At 46.5% G+C, this 21,211-nt stretch overlaps 2 protein-coding genes across 4 annotated transcripts in view; one reads left to right on the top strand and one right to left on the bottom strand.

The window, feature by feature from the left end:
- LOC147015549 (uncharacterized) overlaps window positions 1–15,786 on the bottom strand; it is a 103,661-nt gene extending 87,875 nt beyond the window's left edge. The window contains exons 1-3 of one of the 2 annotated variants that reach the window (XM_085850391.1): window positions 15,693–15,786; window positions 7,719–7,842; window positions 1,614–1,709 (exon numbers count right to left, since the gene is read on the bottom strand). In XM_085850391.1, the coding sequence (XP_085706517.1) occupies window positions 1,614–1,709; window positions 7,719–7,778 (156 nt within the window). In that variant the 5' untranslated portion in view covers window positions 7,779–7,842; window positions 15,693–15,786. The remainder of the gene's footprint in view (window positions 1–1,613; window positions 1,710–7,718; window positions 7,843–15,692) is intronic. The other variant, XM_085850392.1, reaches the window with a different exon arrangement.
- Window positions 15,787–16,032: 246 nt separating this feature from the next.
- Window positions 16,033–21,211, top strand: part of CHAF1B (chromatin assembly factor 1 subunit B) — a 74,995-nt gene continuing 69,816 nt past the window's right edge. For both annotated transcript variants that reach the window (XM_085850389.1, XM_085850388.1), the window contains exon 1: window positions 16,033–16,244. The gene's annotated coding sequence lies outside the window, so the exon portion shown is untranslated. The remainder of the gene's footprint in view (window positions 16,245–21,211) is intronic.

The following is a 21,211-nucleotide window of genomic DNA, read 5'->3' as shown; positions in this document are numbered from 1 at the left end:
ACTAAAGGGTCACCGAGTCACATTCCGCATGCGTGTGGTCTTCGGAAATAAAACGTGTAATTCGAGGATCCTCATCTGACTCTGTCGTCTTACTCGGCCGGGTGGAGAGTCATAACATTCTGTACTTGCATTTATTGTATTCGGTATAGTTCTGCTCTTCTGTGTTCCCTAGCTCCCCATTATTACTGTATAAACTAAGGGGGAGCACTCGGTAGAGTGCAAAACCTCCGCCGCCAATAGTGCTGGGTCACTTAAGTGAACCTGATATCCTATTCATTATAGGTCAAAACGGATCAGACTCCACTGAACCACGATTGAATAAACTAAACTAGATCGACGCGCTTGTAGAAATGGCCAAAAAAAAAAAAAAAAAAAAAAAAAAAAAAAAAATCGGAATTTTTTTGAAAAAAAAAGTTGCAAATTTTTTTTTCTTCTCTAACAAATTTTTTTTTGAGGGGTTGGAAATCACTTAAAACAATGAGAAATGCAAAAAAAAAAAATTCAAATTTTTATTAAAATGGCCGCCATAGCGGTCATATTGGACTTTGGACCAAGTCCAAAATCTAATGGCATAATCCTAATACCATACCTAACCCCCCACCAAGTTTCGTCGGAATTCGTCCAGGAGTTTTTCCGTAATACTGTTCACAAACAAACAAACAAACAAACAAGACAGGGGTGAAAACAGTAACCTCCGTCCATCTTCGATGGCGGAGGTTAATAAACTTCAATTGTTAAACGTATCAGCTCGTTTTGTGTTTCTTGCATTGGCTCGACATGACGCATGTTTGAGGATTAGTGTTGGCAAATTGTTAAATCGGACCGACGGTTCTCGGCATAGCACACGGAACGAGCGCGCCAAGCAGCTCATTTTCATACGAGTTCCGTCGAGGGTGACCTTCCCCAGTAGTCGGACCACGTGGGTACTTAGGTAAAATTGAAAAGTTGGCAATCGACCCTACCCCACGTGGTCTATCCATTGGCGAACTTCGGTCCAGTCAGGACTCGTCCGCTCCGGAATTATCCGTGGCGACGACTTTTACATTCCGGGCGATCGGTCGAGCCGGCTCGCGGCTCTATCTAGCGTCGTGATCCCGGTCGACGTCCCGGCCCCGTAACAATATAACATCTCAAAAAGTTATGGACGAGTTATGACAAAACTTGGTGGACGAGTTATGACAAAACTTGGTGGATGAGTTGGTTAGGTGAGAAGAACAAGCCGATCACATCTTGATTCAGGTCCCGATGCAGATGCAGCCTATCAGTGGGATATAAAATGTAAACTGTTCAGCCTGGCAGAGGTTTGTGCTCTAATGAGTGCCGTTCTCGTTACCTATACAACGGTATAATTTGTATTATTGTACGGCAGCAGGAACTCTTCAGAATGAAGCGTTACGGATGGAGAAACTCGGCTCATTTTACAAATAGGTGACAATGCAACATTTTATGCAATTCAAAATGTTTGACCTTCATGAAAAAAGGGATTTCATTGTATATTTTCCATAACAGGATATGGTACAAATAAAATAAATAATCACATAAGAGCCAGCAAAGTAAATGAGAAGGAAAGAGTGATAACATAAGATGTGAAGGGTAAGGTGGAAAGAGCATACCTTCATCTGCTTCATTAGCTCAAACATTTGCTCAGGTGGCAAGCTGGCTACAGCTCTACTAATCGACTCTGGATGTTCCTCTGCCATCGTCTTTATCTGTCAAGCATGAAAATTCTGTCATTGTGAATTTATCAGATTCAGCAACACCATCTTCATCAGCAACATCAACAAAGTGCGCAATAAAAATGTCCCACACATAAAACCTTTCAAAGTAAACTGAAACCAGATACAAGCTAGAAGGGCACTCGGTAGAGCGCATACCCCCGCCCTGTAATGCCTGATCCACAAAAACACATCAGGCCCAATACATTTTTGAAATTTCATGCTATATAGTGCTATATCCTTTTTGGCCCCATCTCTCAATGCTGAAGAATCACTTTAAAGATTAAATAATTCTCATTTCCAGATCAAAATTCGGATCTTCACCAAAAATGAATCAATTCGTCCTTGCCACACACCCAACATGTCCACCAAGTTTCATCCGAATCTGTCCACAACTTTGAGATATTGTGCTACATAGCATTTTCAGCCATATCGCTCATTGGTGAAGAACCACTTAAATTCTCGTGGTCGGATCCGGATCCGGATCTTCACCAAAATCTAATCAGTTCGTTCTTGTCACACACCGAACCTGTCCACAAAATTTCATCCGGATCTGTCCACAACAATTTGAGATATCCTGTACACAGACAGACAGAAAGAGGTGAAAACGTAACCTCCTTAACCTTTGGTGGTGGAGGTAAAAATGGAGAATTTCTCGATCCAATTAAGCATGCCCCCCTTCCCCCCCACCAATGATGCACATCTGTAACCAGGTGCTACATATTCATGAATGAATGACAGAAATTGATCACTGCAGGATGAAAATTTTCCTTTTACATATAGTGGACAATTTATTTTTTTTTTTAATTAGAACTTTTATTTGCAGCTATCCAAACTAGTGGAAGACCTCATGACAGAGGGTGAGAGACCAACTTAACAATGGAGCAGAGGGGAATTGGAGAAAGGAAAATAATTGTACAAGGAATAAAATGACAGACACCATAAGTAGGGACACAAAGACATGACGAGTGAACGGGGGGGGGGGGGGGGAGGGGGGACAGGAAACAAATAACATGAGCAGACTGAAAAAGCTAACAAAAGCTAACAAGCTGACTATTAGGCAGCAAATTCAACGCACACCTTACACAACGTTTCACCTGGGTCAGCTCGGGCCGAGATGAGTCAAGAGGCCAAGATGTGACGGGTCGTATCATATTTGGACAGGGATAGCTTGCAAAATTAGTAGGGTTGAGGATGGATAATTTCAGGCCAAAGCGGAGGCGTCGCTATGCCACAAGAAAGCAGAGTACTGCCTCTTATTTTCTGTTTGAAGGATAAATAAATTCTCATTTACTTAAAAAGATCACTCATTATCAACAAGGTATTTTTAAAACTGTGGAATCACCACCCTCAGTCTGTGGAATTCCACTCTTTCCTCCAAGACTCCAATCTCACAGTATGCTACCATTGCACATCATCCTCCACCTCGGCAATGACCCCTTTTTTTTTTACCTTTTCCCCAAAACCCAATCCTCTAACTTGCAGGTTACAATGTTTCCTGTCCTCTCCCATCACAACCTACTGTTTTTACATCCTCTTACTTGTTACCTCCATGTGTTTTCCAACTGTTAGTGCAATGCATTCTACCTATAATCACCATACAGCACTCTGCCCAGAGCCATGATTTTTTGTGCAATACAATATGCATGGTTAACCAGCATGGAGAAAATATATTTTCCCCACAAAACGGTTAAAATAGCAAGATTATGACATTTCACAAAAGCAAAGCTTCTCTGTACAAAGCTGAGTCAGCGAGAGCCACACAAATTTGACTCAAAACATTTTTCCCCAAACAGATAAATGTGCATCCGCCAATTTCCTCGTGATTTCTGAAAAGGCAACCACATCTTGCCAATGTGAATCCCCGATCCTGGAGCGAAGAATTTGACTGAACAGACTGGCGAAGTTTGTTGCATCCAATATACTGTATGTGGTTGGTTGTATAATCGACTAAATAAAAAACAGCAATGTAGGGACGATAAACTACAGTCTAAAAAAAAAAACAAAAGGTTTTAAACAAGATAGGGATGATGTTGGTGACTTTAGAAAGTAACTTAGAGTATTGCCATCACATAACAACCCCAACATCACTGCCTCCAGACTATTGGCTCGCTAAAAGTACAAGAAGCTCCGATATAATTTCAGGAAATTCTTGCAACTTCAGTTGTCTTTCCTACTTAAATGCAAATAACTATAGAATGCTGTTATTAGAGATGTGCATGCAGTTTGTAAGAAGTTGATGTATATGTAATGGCATGAACATTGCAGTCGGGCTGCGAATTGGTGGAGTCTCAGCATGTCAGGTCAGGTGTGGGAGCATGTGCCGGAGCAGCGCGTCACTGCATCCACTTTCTGCCGGTAGTCCAGGGGCCTCTGTCTGGCCATCGCCAGGCAGATGCCTGGCCCACCCCCATCTTGAAATGTTGATCAACCAGCTGCAACCACGAGGCACATGGTCGGCCCATTGGCCTCCTCCACTCACGAGGCTCCCTCGCCGAGAGAATCTAGTGAGCAGGATCAGCGTCAAGAAAATGAGCCACACGTCCATACAGCTGCAGCTAACACTCACGGACCATGCAGGAAACAAATCTCATTTGAATCTCTCTCAGCAACCGCTCGTTGGACACAAAGTCCGACCAGCGATAGCCAAGGATTCTCCGAAGACACCTGGTACCAAAGGAATTAAGTCTCCATCTCAGATCCCTGCTCAGAGTCCAAGTCTCACATCCACAGAGCAAGACTGGAAGTACCAAGGACCCCAAGACTTGGACTTTTGTCCTCCCGCACAGGTACCGACAGCACCACACCCCATGATCCAATGAATCCATGACTCTCCAGAGCCGACCCAAACGTCTGTTGACCTCTAGCTCACAGCCAGCAGAGACACGAATATCACTGCCAAGGTAAGTGAATCTCTCCATGACCTCAACATCCTCACCACAAACAGGTGCAGACAAGATTGCAGCATCGAAGATGTCATTGAAAGCCTGGATCTTAGTTTTGACCCAGGAAACCCGTAATCCCAGTGGCTCCGACTCCTCATTCAGCACCTCGAGGGCCCCCAAAAGGAAATCCAGTCTCCGCAAAGATGACTGCATTGTCTGTGAAATCAAGGTCATAATCTTGACATTCCAAATGATGCACTGCAGCTTGATCTCTCCGAAATCCTCCCCAGAATTCAATCCATACACACAATGAAAAGTGTGGGAGCCAGTACACACCCCTGATGAACTCCAATAACAACTGCAAGTATGTCGGAGATGGTATCACTACGTCTCACAACATTCTCAGTACCACAGTAGAGTGCAGACATCAGATCGATCCGTTTTGGTGGCACCTCACGAAGACCAAGATTCCTTCAGAGGGGATCCTGATTCATTGACTCAAACAATTCACAGAGATTAACATAAGCTGCAAGCAGCCCCTGCCAAAACTCTCGTCTGTGTTCAGTGAGGACCTGAAGAGCAAGGAGACAGTAAATTGTTGACCACTTTGGAATAAAGCCCGACTGCTCTGGGCGCTGGCGCTCAAGCAGATGGTGGTGAACCCCATCAAGAATTATCCGAACAAACACCTTGTCCGGCACCGAGAGCAGCATCACCCCTCGGTAGTTGTTGCAGTCTTGGTGATCACCCTTCCCTTTCCAGAGAGGGACAACAAGGCCCCTCTTCCAGTCAGTTGGGATAATGCCTGTGTTCCAGGCAGAGCACAGAACTGCATGCAATGACTCAAGTACAGCATTTCCACCAACCCTGAGAAGTTCAGCATGGATGCCACAGATCCCAAGAGCTTCACCCCATTTCAACCGGTTCACTGCAGCCTGTGTTTCCACAAACGAAGGTGGATCACGGTTGATTGGAAGATCAGCAATGGGATTGTAACACTCCTGACATCTCATTCAACAACTGGTGGATCAGTCTGGTGCAGTTGCTCATAGTAACCGCCCAGCAAGCCTTCACTTCGGACTTCTCTGTGAAGAACCCACCACCCTCCGCTCTAACTGCAGAACACCGAGGGACAGGCTTAGAGGAATGCAATGTGTGAATTCCCCTAGAAGCAGAACGAGAATCACTTGATGAATCACACAGGTCATGCTCTAACCTCCCACAGATTCCTCGCACAGAGGCCCCCCCCCCCCCCCCCCCGTGTCCACGTTCAGCCCATGTACACTTTTATGCCTCAACTCCCTGAACAGCTCAGGTCTGTCATTAAGCCTGGCCCTGTGACTGGTCAATGGCATCCAGTGTCACTTGAGACAAAATTCTTCTTTGCCCTGTGGTGAGTTCCATGACATCCACCGGCAACATCAAGGATGGTGGGCTTGAAGGCACTCCACAACTCCTCAGGATTCTGCAAAGCACCCAAAGCCCTCAAATCCATACTTAGCCTGTTCGTAAACTCCTCAGCTACCCTCTCACCTTTGAGCTTGTCAACATCCAGCCTCGGCTGGAATGGTACCATTCTCCCAGATTAAAGCTGCAACTTCAGAGTTGCTACCACAAGCGTGTAGTCGGTATTGAGGAACTGAGCACTCCCGTAGACCCTGCAGCTCTGGATTATCTTCCAGTGACCATCAATGAGCATGTTGTCAATCCCCTTTGCCACACCGCCAGCGTTGGAATACCAAATCCAGCTATGTGCCTGTGGGTGCTGAAACCATGAACCAGTCACCCAAAGTCCATGACTTCTTGCAAAGTCAAGGAACTTAGTGCTGTTCAGGTTAACAGTTGCAGACGCATGGGGACCAACAAGTCTCATTACCATCCCTATCAGTTCCAATCGATGCATTGAAATTCCCCAAGACTACAACAGTATCTCACCTGGGGCGCTGATGAACCACAGACTCGAGCATGGCATCCTTACATGGTGAGATCACTCGCCTCAGAGCATTTAAATTTTAAAGAAACCAGGGAAACGACATCCAAGGAGTGATGAATCCTTCGTCTAATAATACGCTCGTTGACCAGTCTTACCTCAATTATCATTGGAGTTGGCTTATTGGACACCGCTACAGCAACTCCTTGGGCAGGGTAACCATCAGAATGACCAGACCAGTAGTAGGTGTAACCACCCTCCATGATCTCGCCACAATCCAGTCTCCGAACCTCAGATAGTGTTGCAACATCGATGTTCAAACACTGGAGCTCAAAAGATGAGACAAGTGATCATCCTCTCTTTGGAATAGGACATTCCAGGCATCCACCCGAAGGGACCGCCTCAGGTTAACCCAAGGAAACCGCCGTCTGGTGGACGACACCTCAGCACCACCCTGACACACACTACCGCAATCAGACCCATTAAGGCCAGTGTGTGGCTACACTACATGAGCAATCAAATACTGTTGTAACCAGTGCAGTAGAAGCTTGAAGCAATAATTGATGAAGTATAAAGGAGGCAATGATGTATGGATTGTTATATGAAAGCAATACTGTTAGCTAATCTCTCAACCAACATCATCCCTATCGTGTTTTAAACCTTTTTTACACTAAGTTTGTCATCACTACATTACTTCTTTTTTTGGGGATAATTTTTTTTCTCCACTTGTTTCTGTAAATTTTTTTTTTTATAATGTGGAATAATAGAATGGTATGGTACTCAGAGGATTCCTAATGTTGGAGCAAAAGTGTTGAAAGATACGAGTCAGCAATGTCAAATACTGCATGCCTTACGTAACTCTGACTGTATCTGCAGCTCTGTCATATATATATATATATATATATATATATATATATATATATATATATATATATATATATATATATATATATGTTGAAGGCTTAAGTCACGGACTAAATAGTCCGCATTGAGGCCTTGCCTTAAATAAAAGAACTGCATTAATAAAAAAGTAAGGAAAAAGAATAGTCTGAGAGTTTTTGAGAAAGTAAAAAAAAAAATCTGCTTTTTGAAAAGGGGAAGGTCATAAGTGTTTGGGAAGATGTGAGAAGGTAAAGAGTTCCAAAGTTTGGCAGTGGAGGGGAAGAAACAAACATCGTAATTGCCCACCCTTGAGTTTCCAATGGCCACACAATAATCATGTGATTTAGTGGCTTGTCGAGTATTCATTGGTCTCGCTAATGGTGGAGGTACACAAGCAGCAAGTTCTTGCGAGCAGAAACCGAAGTAATATCTGTAGAAAAGAGAAAGAGAGCCAACTTTGCAGCGTAATTTGAGCGGGTCGAGTTTTGAGGTCACATCGGGAGAGTTGAAAGGTCGAATAACTTTGAATTCAATTCTGTCCAGTAAGTATGTGGAGCTGGAACCTCCCCAGATGTGAGAGCAGTACTCTATACAAGGACGAATGAATCCTTTATATAGTCGGAGCAACTGTTCAGAGGAGCAGAATCTTCGACATCTGAACAGGACTCCTAATTTCTTTAAGACAGACTTAGCTATTTGCGTAATGTGTGGATTCCAGTATAAATTTGATGTAAGAGTAATACCTAGGAGGTTTATTGTATCATATGGTGTAATCGTTGAGCTTTCAAAAGGAGATTGGAGAGTTGAGAGGAGTGAGTGAGTGAGTGAGTGAGAGAGAGAGAGAGAGAGATCAGAAGAAATTGAGTTTTCAAAGCATTAAACTCAACTTGATTACATTTTCCCCACTGGGGCTCGTTTAAGATTGCTCATTTCTCAAAGAATAATGTCTTCATCCAGCCTCAGGGCAACACAATGACCTGCACTTGGAAGCATTCAAAATAATTACTGAGGATTAACAGTGGAGAGAACAACATCAAAGTGATCATGCTGAAGCCTGATGTACATAGCCATCTGCATGACGTTATCAGGCAAATTTTCATCAACATGCATATGGGAGTACGTTACCCAATCCATACTCTCGCTGTTGTACACATACACTGGGGTATTCAGCAAATGTGCGAGAGTAAGAATTTCGTTTTCTGTACCCCAAGAACCTGCACTGTTCATACGAGAAGCTCTTATGTAGGATTCAACACTGGACACACCAGTGGAAAATATTGCCACGGGGTGGCCGGCCCAGGTTCACCACACGAACCAAATCGCCTCAACACAAATTCAATGGTCGTGTCATCCTCCTCGGCATGCGTGCAACTCTCCGCTCTCGCCTCTCCAAACAATGCACCTCATGACTCCACTCTGATTATGGCTCTCCAAAAATGTGCAAGCCCTGAACTCCCGCTTGCGATTCTCTTCCGAATCAACTCTGCCTTATTTGTTCCTCACTGCTCGGCACACCTGCTTGTCCCTACTCATGGGTTTGGTCATAACGACAGAGGGGAAAAAAAAAAAAAATCACAGAGGGGCGATTACATACTGGGGAAGCTTATTCTAAAATCCTAGCTAATTAACACGACACCACCCCCCTCGTGTGGTGACACGTCACACTTAAGCTCACAGGTTCGCTACTTAATCACATGGAGATGTCTTCAACTCCTCCACAGAGCAAGCAACTCCACACAATGCTACATTCCCTATTAAATTCTTCCATCTACCCCCACAACCGTTTCAGTATGAATGGATCAATATCAGACATGTGTGCAACAATTTTAGAATGCACAGCTCTGTGTTGTTGTTGCGAGCCAGTGAAGGTATGTGCAAAGAAGCAAAATAAACAGTTACCTCTGATTAATTGAACATTGACCACTCCACTCGATGCAGTATGCCAAAACAAAGATGAAAGGAACACAAAATGTCAGTTCAAACATTTATTCAATTCAGAGTTAGGATGGAGAGTCAAAGCCTGTTGCGGCTGTTCTGTGTGATGTGATGCACTGACGTAGTGAATCTGCCGCAAAGAAACCCGCGACTCAAGAAGGTTCTTGATCACGTGGTTCACCTTTACCTTAATACAGTGACTAGAGGAGGGTTCGTGATCACGTGTGTCCCGTGTGAAACACTGGTACCTTACTATTATTTTATCTTCATGAATACAACACAAGAAAAACAAGGGATTTCCCAAGGCATGATATTTCTGCTGATATTATGTCACGTCCATATATACTGTTACGGATTTGGAAGCCTTGTGCACACAGACAAATAGCAGTCCCTAAGCGTAGTTATTTCGATAAGTATGTGTTTATGGTTAGGGTCCTCTACCTGTGTCTAACGGGAATTACATGTGTGCGCTGCGAAGTTTCTTTTTTTTATTTTTTTTTACAACAAATCTCCTTCACTTCACTTTGCAAACCGACACCATTGCCCACATGCGTTCGACCACGGACGTGGGCGGAGATTTTCATCGCCTCAGCTACAACTTCACTCCTTGTCCAATCACGCACAAAGGGCGACTTTCCCATGACACCCCCGGCCAATGAGGGTTGAGATGGCCACAGAGGGCGATTTTCCCATGACACCCCGGCCAATGAGGGTTGAGATGGCCACAGAGGGCGACTTTCCCACAATACCCCGGCCAATGAGGGTTGAGATGGCCACAGAGGGCGATTTTCCCACGACACCCCGGCCAATGAGGGTTGAGATGGCCACAGAGGGCGACTTTCCCACAATACCCCGGCCAATGAGGGTTGAGATGGTCACAGAGGGTGACTTTCCCACGACACCCCGGCCAATGAGGGTTGAGATGGCCACAGAGTGCAACTATCCCACGACACCCCAGCCAATGAGGGTTGAGATGGCCACAGAGTGCAACTATCCCACGACACCCCCGGCCAATGAGGGTTGAGATGGCCACAGAGTGCAACTATCCCACGACACCCCAGCCAATGAGGGTTGAGATGGCCACAGAGGGCGACTTTCCCACGACACCCCAGCCAATGAGGGTTGAGATGGCCACAGAGTGCAACTATCCCACGACACCCTAGCCAATGAGGGTTGAGATGGCCACAGAGGGTGACTTTCCCACGACACCCCGGCCAATGAGGGTTGAGATGGTCACAGAGGGTGACTTTCCCACGACACCCCGGCCAATGAGGGTTGAGATGGTCACAGAGGGTGACTTTCCCACGACACCCCGGCCAATGAGGGTTGAGATGGTCACAGAGGGCGACTTTCCCACGACACCCCATCAATGAGGGTTGAGATGGTCACAGAGGGTGACTTTCCCACGACACCCCGGCCAATGAGGGTTGAGATGGCCACAGAGGGTGACTTTCCCACGACACCCCGGCCTATGAGGGTTGAGATGGCCACAGAGGGCGACTTTCCCACGACACTCCAGCCAATGAGGGTTGAGATGGCCACAGAGTGCGACTATCTCACGACACCCCGGCCAATGAGGGTTGAGATGGCCACAGAGGGCGACTTTCACACGACACCCCGGCCAATAAGGGTGGAGATTGCGACAGAGAGCGACTTTCCCACGACACCCCAGCCAATGAGGGTGGAGATAGTCTCAGATGGGGATTTTCTCACCCCGGAACAAGAAAGATATAAAGGAACGCCAGGCTGGGGAGGTTGGTCATATTGGGGGTTGTGGGTCTTGGTGCTGGCTGGTTCATCTGGTCCCGGGTCATCGTCGTCTCTGGTCTTCTCCTTGGTCTTGGTTTGTTGGTGCGTGGCTGGTTGGAGAAAATGGTCCCTGGTGCTTGGTGCTGCGTGAAAGCTATGGGTTCGAGTCCTGCCACGTGACCAGATCGTTGTACACCGCACGAGGCGGACAGGTGCACGCCAGACCCTGGCCTTCGGCTCGCCTTTCTTTATGAGTTGGAGGCCTCCATAAAGGCCGCGGCCACCATTTCTTTTGGGTGTGTGCATGTGTGTCTGTGGGCCCAGTCTATAAGTAGCAATTGTTTTAGTGCCTTGTGCATTGTAAATTTCATTTATGATAGTAGGTTTAACTCTGCTCTTTTTGTGCTCCCCTGCCCCATTATAAATAAACCCCCCAATTGTTCAATGCACCAGCTCATTGTTGTGCATTCTATTATTGACCCAGCATGGTTCATGCTTGAGAACCAGTAAGGCCGTTCAGGCCGGTAAATTGTTCATTTGGTCCGGCACGGCTTTGGTAACTTCCGCTCGGTTACGCCGGATCTGAGTCGGTGATAGCGACTCGATTCGGACAAAGTCAGCCGAGGGTGTGGCTTCCCAGGTAGTTGGACGGCGTGAGTACTTCGGTAAATTGGAATTAGACAAGTGGACCCTACCTCATGCCATCGAAATATTGGCGACCACGGTCCGCTAATGCTAGGTTCCCACTTCCGTGCGATCCGTGACGAACACCACGATTGGCCATTCGGTGCTGATCATGGAATTTCTCTAAAAGCTGTTCCCACTATCACGATGCGTGGCACGATTGAAATTGTGGTCTCACAGAGCGTGGTGTTTGTCTTGTCTAAGATCGATGCTGATCACCACAATTAGATGCAACCTGTCACGCTTTGTTACGATGCAATACGATGATCCCGATTGACAATTGATCGTGTTGATCGTAGAAAAAATTTTAACCGTTCAAAAATTTTCTACGATCAACACGATTGCCACGACTGACCTCAACATCTGATAAGATCTGATAGGATCACCACTATTAGTCCACAATTTCAATCGTGCCAAGCCTCGTGATAGTGGGAACCTATCATCAGGGACCTGTGAACTTTCGGAGTTGTCGGAGAGTCACGACCAAAATTCCAGGTGTTCGGTGGGAGAAGACTCCACTGCTCAACCTAGTGGTCGTTTATCACCGCCGAACCACAGCCCACAATACGACATTGAGCCGAATGTATTGCGGCCCCACCCCATCAGGCTGATTGACAGTACAGTCCCGCCCACTCCTCAGATCCTGCCTATTCTTTTTTGCATACAATGTCGAGGCTCGAATGAGAGCTAACACACAGAACGTACAACAAGGGGGGCAGGAGACAAGAGGGACGGAAGAGGGAAGGAAAAAAACAGTGTGGAAGAGAGACATAAGGAGATCTGTGGAAAGGAGAGAGATGGGGCGGGGTACACAGGGTAAACAAGATAGACATGACAGGGGCTTTCAGGTCCTTACACAACAGGGACTTTCAGGAAGGAAAGCAGGGAATTTGAAGGAGGTGGGTTTTCTGGTGGATTAACGGGGGTAGAAAAGATCGAGGTTTTGGATGGGGGAAGATAAGAGGTGGTGGTGAACAGTTGTTTTGAAGACCTGGAGGGAAGAATGCGATTAAAGAGAGTGTGGGAGAATTTGGTCCAAAAGCAGGGAAAAAGAGGAATGAAAGAGTGAAGGTGAGCAGCGATTCGTGATTTTAGTAGTTTTACCAGAAGTAGGTTGCTGGCCGACCTTGAGCGCCCTACAGAAAATGCGGGGTACATATCTCAGACTGAGCAAAGGGGAGGGGAGCAGAGAGGAGATGGTAGAAGACAGAAAGACCACCAACCTGTCTGTGGTGAGAGAGTGAGAGACCCAAAGACTCAGCCTCACCGCGGGAGACACCAATGATCCCAAATGCTTTGGTTTCCACAGCATGAAGCCGATAAAGGTGAGAGGCAGGAGCACCAGTCCGAGGGGAGAGCAGTACTCCATCAGGCTGTGGACGAAAGCTTTGTATGTGGTCAGGAGCTCAGGTGGGCAGAGGAAGGACTTTGCATGATGGAGGATACCCAGTCGGCGACTGGCTTTGGAGGCCAGGTTGGAAACCAGCACCGATCAACACGCGACGTGGCTGACTCACTCGGAGGGGGGGGGGTGGGGTGGGGTCACTGATCAACACGCGCACAGCACGGGCTATGTGTTACCATAAAAAGCCACCACAGAGACTTCTACAGGTCAGTAAGCCGTGGCTGACGTGCGCCGACAAGCTCCCAATCGAAGCCCACGGTATGACCGCAAAACCGGAAGAGAAGACCGACTCGTGCATCCGCTCAAAAAGATTGACTGTTGTGAAGGGAACACGCGTTCCCTCACAAGGACTTCAACCCTCGAGGAAGCCGTTAGGCCCATCAAGCCTGCACAATTAGGTCTGCTGTTGGCATAACAGTGAAGGTGCTTCGCTTAACATTCTGGAGTTTTGAGTTCAAGCCCGTTTCATTGAATTAACACCAGGTGGTTTGACTCAGCCCGTCAACCTTCCGAGGTCAGCAAATTGAGTACCATCATGCTGGTAACAGGGACGCTGCATCAGCGGCACAGCCGCGCCCCCAGAAAATGATGCAACCAAGCAACCACTGGCTGTATACGAATAAATACAAGCCTGTGCAATGGTTGCCAATGCTTGATCATTGTTTAAATGGTGATCGTCCAGTAAGGAAGCAGCACGTGCCATTCTTATTGTTTGGTGTGACTCGGCCAAGGTTTGAACCACCGACCCCCAGACTCCCAAACTCAGAATGGACCTGGAGTTGAACCATTACCCCACAAGAGTGAAGTTGAAGCATTACCCAACTAGAGTCGAGTTGAACCATTACCCCACTGGAGTCGAGTTGAACCATTACCCCACTGGAGTCTAGTTGAACCATTACCCCACTGGAGTCTAGTTGAACCATTACCCCACTGGAGTCTAGTTGAACCATTACCCCACTGGAGTCTAGTTGAACCATTACCCCACTGGAGTCTAGTTGAACCATTACCCCACTGGAGTCTAGTTGAACCATTACCCCACTGGAGTCTAGTTGAACCATTACCCCACTGGAGTCTAGTTGAACCATTACCCCACTGGAGTCTAGTTGAACCATTACCCCACTGGAGTCTAGTTGAACCATTACCCCACTGGAGTCTAGTTGAACCATTACCCCACTGGAGTCTAGTTGAACCATTACCCCACTGGAGTCTAGTTGAACCATTACCCCACTGGAGTCTAGTTGAACCATTACCCCACTGGAGTCTAGTTGAACCATTACCCCACTGGAGTCTAGTTGAACCATTACCCCACTGGAGTCTAGTTGAACCATTACCCCACTGGAGTCTAGTTGAACCATTACCCCACTGGAGTCTAGTTGAACCATTACCCCACTGGAGTCTAGTTGAACCATTACCCCACTGGAGTCTAGTTGAACCATTACCCCACTGGAGTCTAGTTGAACCATTACCCCCACTGGAGTCTAGTTGAACCATTACCCCACTGGAGTCTAGTTGAACCATTACCCCACTGGAGTCTAGTTGAACCATTACCCCACTGGAGTCTAGTTGAACCATTACCCCACTGGAGTCTAGTTGAACCATTACATCACTGGAGTCTAGTTGAACCATTACCCCACTGGAGTCTAGTTGAACCATTACCCCACTGGAGTCTAGTTGAACCATTACCCCCACTGGAGTCTAGTTGAACCATTACCCCCACTGGAGTCTAGTTGAACCATTACCCCACTGGAGTCTAGTTGAACCATTACCCCACTGGAGTCTAGTTGAACCATTACCCCACTGGAGTCTAGTTGAACCATTACCCCACTGGAGTCTAGTTGAACCATTACCCCACTAGAGTCTAGTTGAACCATTACCCCACTGGAGTCTAGTTGAATCATTACCCCACTGGAGTCTAGTTGAACCATGACCCCACGAGAGTCTAGTTGAACCATGACCCCACGAGAGTCTAGTTGAACCATTACCCCACTGGAGTCTAGTTGAACCATTACCCCACTAGAGTCTAGTTGAACCATTACCCCACTGGAGTCTAGTTGAATCATTACCCCACTGGAGTCTAGTTGAACCATGACCCCACGAGAGTCTAGTTGAACCATGACCCCACGAGAGTCTAGTTGAACCATGACCCCACGAGAGTCTAGTTGAACCATGACCCCACGAGAGTCTAGTTGAACCATGACCCCACTAGTGACTAGAGTCTAGTTGAACCATGACCCCACGAGAGTCTAGTTGAACCATTACCCCACTGGAGTCTAGTTGAACCATGACCCCACGAGAGTCTAGTTGAACCATGACCCCACTAGTGACTAGAGTCTAGTTGAACCATTACCCCACCCAATCTGGTATCCACTTAACGAACAATATTCTGGACAGTGCTGTTTATGAAGCGATTAAAAAGATAGCTTTCATCCTTCAGCAAATGCTGCCCTTTTGGAAATCAAGGAATTGAAGTTATGCGACCAAAAAGCGATAAAATAACGCGCACTTACCGCACCACGTCGTGGAGTACCCCGACCACCGGAAGTACTTCTAATGGACAGCGATGTCTTCGTTGTTGTTGTTGTTGTTTTTTTTTTTTTTTTTTTTATTGTGTGTGTTGTTGTTTATAGAATGGTTTAGTAAAATATCGGTGTAATACGGTGCATAATGTGGAAAATTATTGATGATTGCGTATATTTGTAAAAAGAGATAAAAATTGCAACAAGTAAGAAAATATGGTTCGTTGGAGGATTTTTTGGGGTGGGGAAGTTCGGGGAACCATTAATTATTGAACGTGTCCACTTTTATTAATTTTCTGACGTACCACCCTCATAACAAATGACGTCGTTACGTCACTTGCATTTCGCATTTAATTCCACCGAGATCGGCATCATTTTCACGTTTTACAGAAAATTTTATGGTTATCGTCAAAGTTAATTTATTACTTCATCGAGATTACATATTTACGATCGTGTCGTTTACTTGTTCGAATGACAGACGTGACAGGAATTGGCGGGAAATTATAATCATATGTTGATTGTCGCCGACGGAGCGACGCTGAGGTAAAACGGAACAAATGAACTTGCTCTTGTTATCTCCGTGTTGCTGTTTAAAAGCTTCGAAAGAAAATATTTTGTTTGAAATCCACTTGGTTTATTTAATTTTGTAGCCGAGTAGTGTTTGATAGAAAGAATGAAGATGCTAACAAACGATATTTGGAGACGAAATGTTTGATGATAGTGGAGGTTGGCCTAGTCTCGTAATGACGATGTTGAATTATTGCTTACACGGTTATTGACCCGTATTTTGTGTGTTTGACCCGTTTTAACATCGTTAAAATTCGGTTTGGATGGAAAGTACGAAGAATTTCAAAAACGCAATGTTTCCATTATTTTCCATTCTCATGGATTCACACACAGAGTGACAGATCTGTAGAGATGTATTGTTGTGGACCGGGGGTCGGGGGCGATAAACGACCACCAGGTGGAGCAGTGGAGTCGTCTCCCACCGAACACCCGGAATTTTGGTCGTGACTCTCGGACAACTCCGAGAGGTCACGGGTCACTTGGAGGACCGTGGTCGCCAATATTTCGATTATAATCCATTCTCATGGATTCACACACAGAGTGACAGATCTATAGAGATATATTGTTGTGGACCGGGGTTCGGTGGCGATAAACGACCACGAGATGGAGCAGTAGAGTCGTCTCTCACCGAACACCCGGAATTTAGGTCGTGACTCTCGGACAACAAAAGTAGGTCACGGGTCACTTGGAGGACTGTGGACGCCAATATTTTGACGGCGTGAGGTAGGGTCCACTTGTCTAACTCCAATTTATCTAAGTACCCATGCCGTCTAACTCCCGGGGAAACCACACCCTCGGCCGACTTTGTCCGAATCGAGTCGCTATCACCGACTCGGATCCGGCGTAACCGAGCGTAAGTTACCAAAGCCGCGCCGGACCAAATAACAACATACCGTCCCAAACAGCCTTATTTTTCTCAATACGCACCTTGCTAGGCCAATGAAGGAAAGCACAGAAAACGAGCTGGTACATTTAACAGGTTTATTTATAACAATAATCGGGGAGGGGGAGCACAAAAAGAGCAGAGTTATCACGACTAAAAGAAATGCAAAACATGTACAATGAACACTTAACAATTTCTACTTGTGCAGACTGGCGCCACACACACACACACACACACACACACACACACACACACACACACACACACACACACACACACACACACACACACACACACACACACACACGGTGGCCACGGCCTGTATTTGCACCTGCCTGCCTCGTGCGGTCTGCTCGAGCTTGTCTGGTGGCGGGACTCGAACCCACCGCCAACAACGCGGCACCAAGCTCCGGGGACCAAGAACGGCGCCACGGACGCCAGCCAACATGGGCACGGACCAGATGAGAACGCCAGCAGCTTCATTGGTGAGAACGAGGCGAGCCTTGCTTTTTCTCCACGGCTCGCCACTTCGTCTTATCCTCCCCCTCCCCCACGGGTCGAGGGCACCACTCTGAGGGACTCTCCTCCGGATTGGACGAGGGGTTGTCGGGCGACTCGTTGCCACCCTTCATTGGTCGGGCAGAACACTCCCTCTGGCTGGGCGGGGCCGCCCCTGAGGTGGTCAGCCCCCCTGATTGGCTGGGGTGCATGTGCGATGCTCGCCCTTCGCTCATTGGTTGGAGGGAACGCTCTATGCCCCTCCTTGGGGCGGAGCCTCAATCCGAAGCGACGGAGGGCTCTGCCCACGCCCTCAGCCAAAAACAAGTGGGCAATGGCGACCGGGTTGAGTGCGGGTCGGCGTCGCTGTTGTTGTTGTTGTAGATGTAATAAAAAATAACTTGTAGCGCACACAGGAAATTCCCATTAGACATAGGGGATGGATTCAAACTATATACATATACTTATCGAAATAACTGAACTACAGGGACTCTGGCTGTTTGTGTGCAAAAGGTTTCCAAATCCGTAACAATACAAGGTACCGCTCTCGTCTGACTCCGTTGGCTGGGTGACGTCATGAGCTTTACCCAACCAACCGATTCCTTAAATCCTCATCTGCATGCATCGTCACTTCCTCTCGTCTACCATTTGTCGTCACCCCAAATCAATCAGCAGGTCTCTTTGGTTTCCAATTTGCTATTCGACTTCTTACTGTGATATTTATCGGTACTTTCGAGTATTTTGAATGGTAGGATTCGATTCGGATTTGTTTTCGTTCGTGTACAGGGTGTGCACAAATTACCATTCCAATTTCAGACCGTAATAAAAACATGAATGAAATGGGATACCATGCGGTTTGATGCTTGTGAATGAACGAACATTTTTCAAAGTTTTATTTTCAAGATTTATCAACATCGTAATATTGTATTTATCATCATTTGGTCTTTATAAACCAGGCAACACTGCTCTTTATTGTGGAGATGCTAGTTACAGTAAATGTGACGTCATGCGTCACAGGGAACAACTGGAAATGAAAAAAGTAAATAAAACTTTGAGAAATTGTTTTCTTTCTTAAGTGTTATATTCGTTCCAAATATGTTGTTGTTTTGCCGAATGTTGAGAGATTGTGAGGAAGATGATGATGCAAGGGGGAGGAGCATGTGGAACATGAGGGACACACAGTCTTAACGGAGTCGGAGGGAGATATGTGACCGTTGCGTGCTGCAGAATTAATGGACTTGTGCCTTGCAATCTATTACATTATTTAGAATCTGTTGAGTGACATAACAGAAATATTCATCGTTTGAGCAATGTTATGTATGTATGTTGTCTCCTTATCATTACTGATTAGTCAATATATATTGAATAGCGTTTTTACCACGTTTGGTTAACCCTTTGCATGCTGCATTGTTTATGGCCGCATGGTTGCTTGTTTAATTTATTTGTTTGTTTTCATAGGGCTGTGAATTTCAAGTGGTATTTGCAAAAAAAAAACATACAACTTGGATGTCAAGTTAGATGAAACAAAAAAAAATTGTTTCAATCTTTTTTTTTTATCTTGTCGCAAATCTGCGACTGCAGCACGCAAAGGGTTTAAAAAAAAAAAAGCCCCATCCTACCAACCCGTTTTTTGTCACCTTCAATTTACTATGCATGGGATTGGTATTTTCGAGGATATGCTTTGAAAACTTGAAATAATTTGAGAATGCCAGCCTGGTACAGCCGCTCAAAGTAACTGGCCCAGCGGGCCTTCACTTTGGACTCCTCTGTCAAGAGCCCACCACCCTCTGCTCTAACTGCAGTCCACCGAGGGACGGGCTTGGAGAAACGCAATGCGAGAATTCCCCAATAAGCAGGATGAGAATCACTTGACCACAAGTGATGCTCGACCCCCTCAAAGATTCCTCGCACATAGGCCTCCTTGTCCACCCTTCGTGCACAGACAGTTTTACGCCTCGGCTCCCTGAACAGCTCAGCTCTGCCATTCAGCCTGGCCCTGCGACTCTGGGCAATGGTATCCAGTGTCCCTTGAGAGACAAAATTCTTCTTCGCCCGCCAGTGAGTTCCAAGACATCTACCAGCAACATCAAGGACGGTGGTCTTGAAGGCACTCCACAACTCTTCAGAATCCCCCAAAGCACCCAGACCCCCCAAATCTCCACACAGCCTGTTCACAAACTCATCAGCTACCCTCTCATTCTTAAGCTTGCCAACATCCAGCCTAGGCTGGGATGGTAATATTCTCCTGGATTTAAGCTGCAACTTAAGAGTGGCTACAACAAGCCGGTGGTCAGTATTGAGGAATTGCACACGCCGTAGACCCTGCAGTTCTGGATTATCCTCCAGCGACCAACGAGCACATGATCATTCTCCTTTGCCACACCACCACCATTGGAATACCAAGTCCAGTGATGAGCTTGTGGGCGCTGAAACCATGAACCAGTCTCCCTAAATCCATGACTTCTTGCAAAGTCAAGGATCTTAGTGCTGTTCTGGTTCACAGTTTCAGACCCATGAGGGCCAACACCGCCTCATAACCATCCCTATCACTTCCAGTCGATGCATTGAAATCCCCCAAGATTATAAGTGTATCTCGCCTGGGGTACTGCTCAACCACAGACTCGAGCGTGGCATGGAATGCGTCCTTCACGGTGAGATCACTCGCCCCAGTCGGAGCATAAACAGAGACCAGGGAAATGACACCCAAGGAGTGACGAATCCTTAGTCTCATAATACTCTCGTTTACCAGTGTTACCTCAATTACCATTGCTGGGTGTCCATATCCAAACACCCTCCTCACCAGGAAACCTGGTGGGGGGGGGGGGCGGTTTAGTCAACGACAACGTGACCATGGATCAGGTTAGTACAGGTTTACATGGTACCTGTAGCAAGTCACAGATCTGATCTGGCCTGACCTGACATAAATCTCTTTCTGATCCCAGCTGATCCTTTGTGGTGGTACTCCAATGACGATCTCTTTCTCACAGGATTGTAATGGTGTACCAAACTCTCATCTCCAGCACTTCACAGCACTGACAACCATGCTGCCCTCTGCCATCTTGACTAACATATCACTGAGACATCCAAACTTCACACCTAGTGGCGGGAAGAACTAATGTGTGGACTGTGCTTTGCTTCATTCATATATCTTTGCCTGTTTTGGAGAAAAAGAATACGAGGCATTACTTTTCAACATGCCCTCATATAACATACAGTAGACTAGGCGTAAGTCGGCAGCGTGTAACTCGTCACTTTGCCAAAGTCGGCAGCGTCAAAAAGTCCCGAATTTATCTAATGTTAAATCGACTTACAGACTTTGAATAAAGTCTGCAAGTCATCATGTCTAAGTCGTCAGATGTTGTCCGTTCCCGCATAATGCAAACTCAAGTAAATTACCACGCCGAACTCGTCACACGGAACTGCTGCCTCGTGAGAAGCCCGATTTCATGGAATCGTGATGCGCGGGCTATTTATAACTGCGCTGCGTTCAGCTCGGTCAGTGCGCCGTCCCACATGCATCTGAAGAGGTATACAGGCTGCGCAATGCAGTCTCTGGCGAAGG

The sequence above is a fragment of the Eptatretus burgeri genome, chromosome 12 (genome assembly GCF_056783735.1).
Source record: "Eptatretus burgeri isolate ZD-2024b chromosome 12, Ebu_testis_v1, whole genome shotgun sequence".
Classification (NCBI taxonomy): Eukaryota; Metazoa; Chordata; class Myxini; order Myxiniformes; family Myxinidae; genus Eptatretus; species Eptatretus burgeri.
The sequence above is the reverse complement of the archived record's forward strand: the minus strand, read 5'-3'. Positions and strand labels throughout refer to the sequence as shown.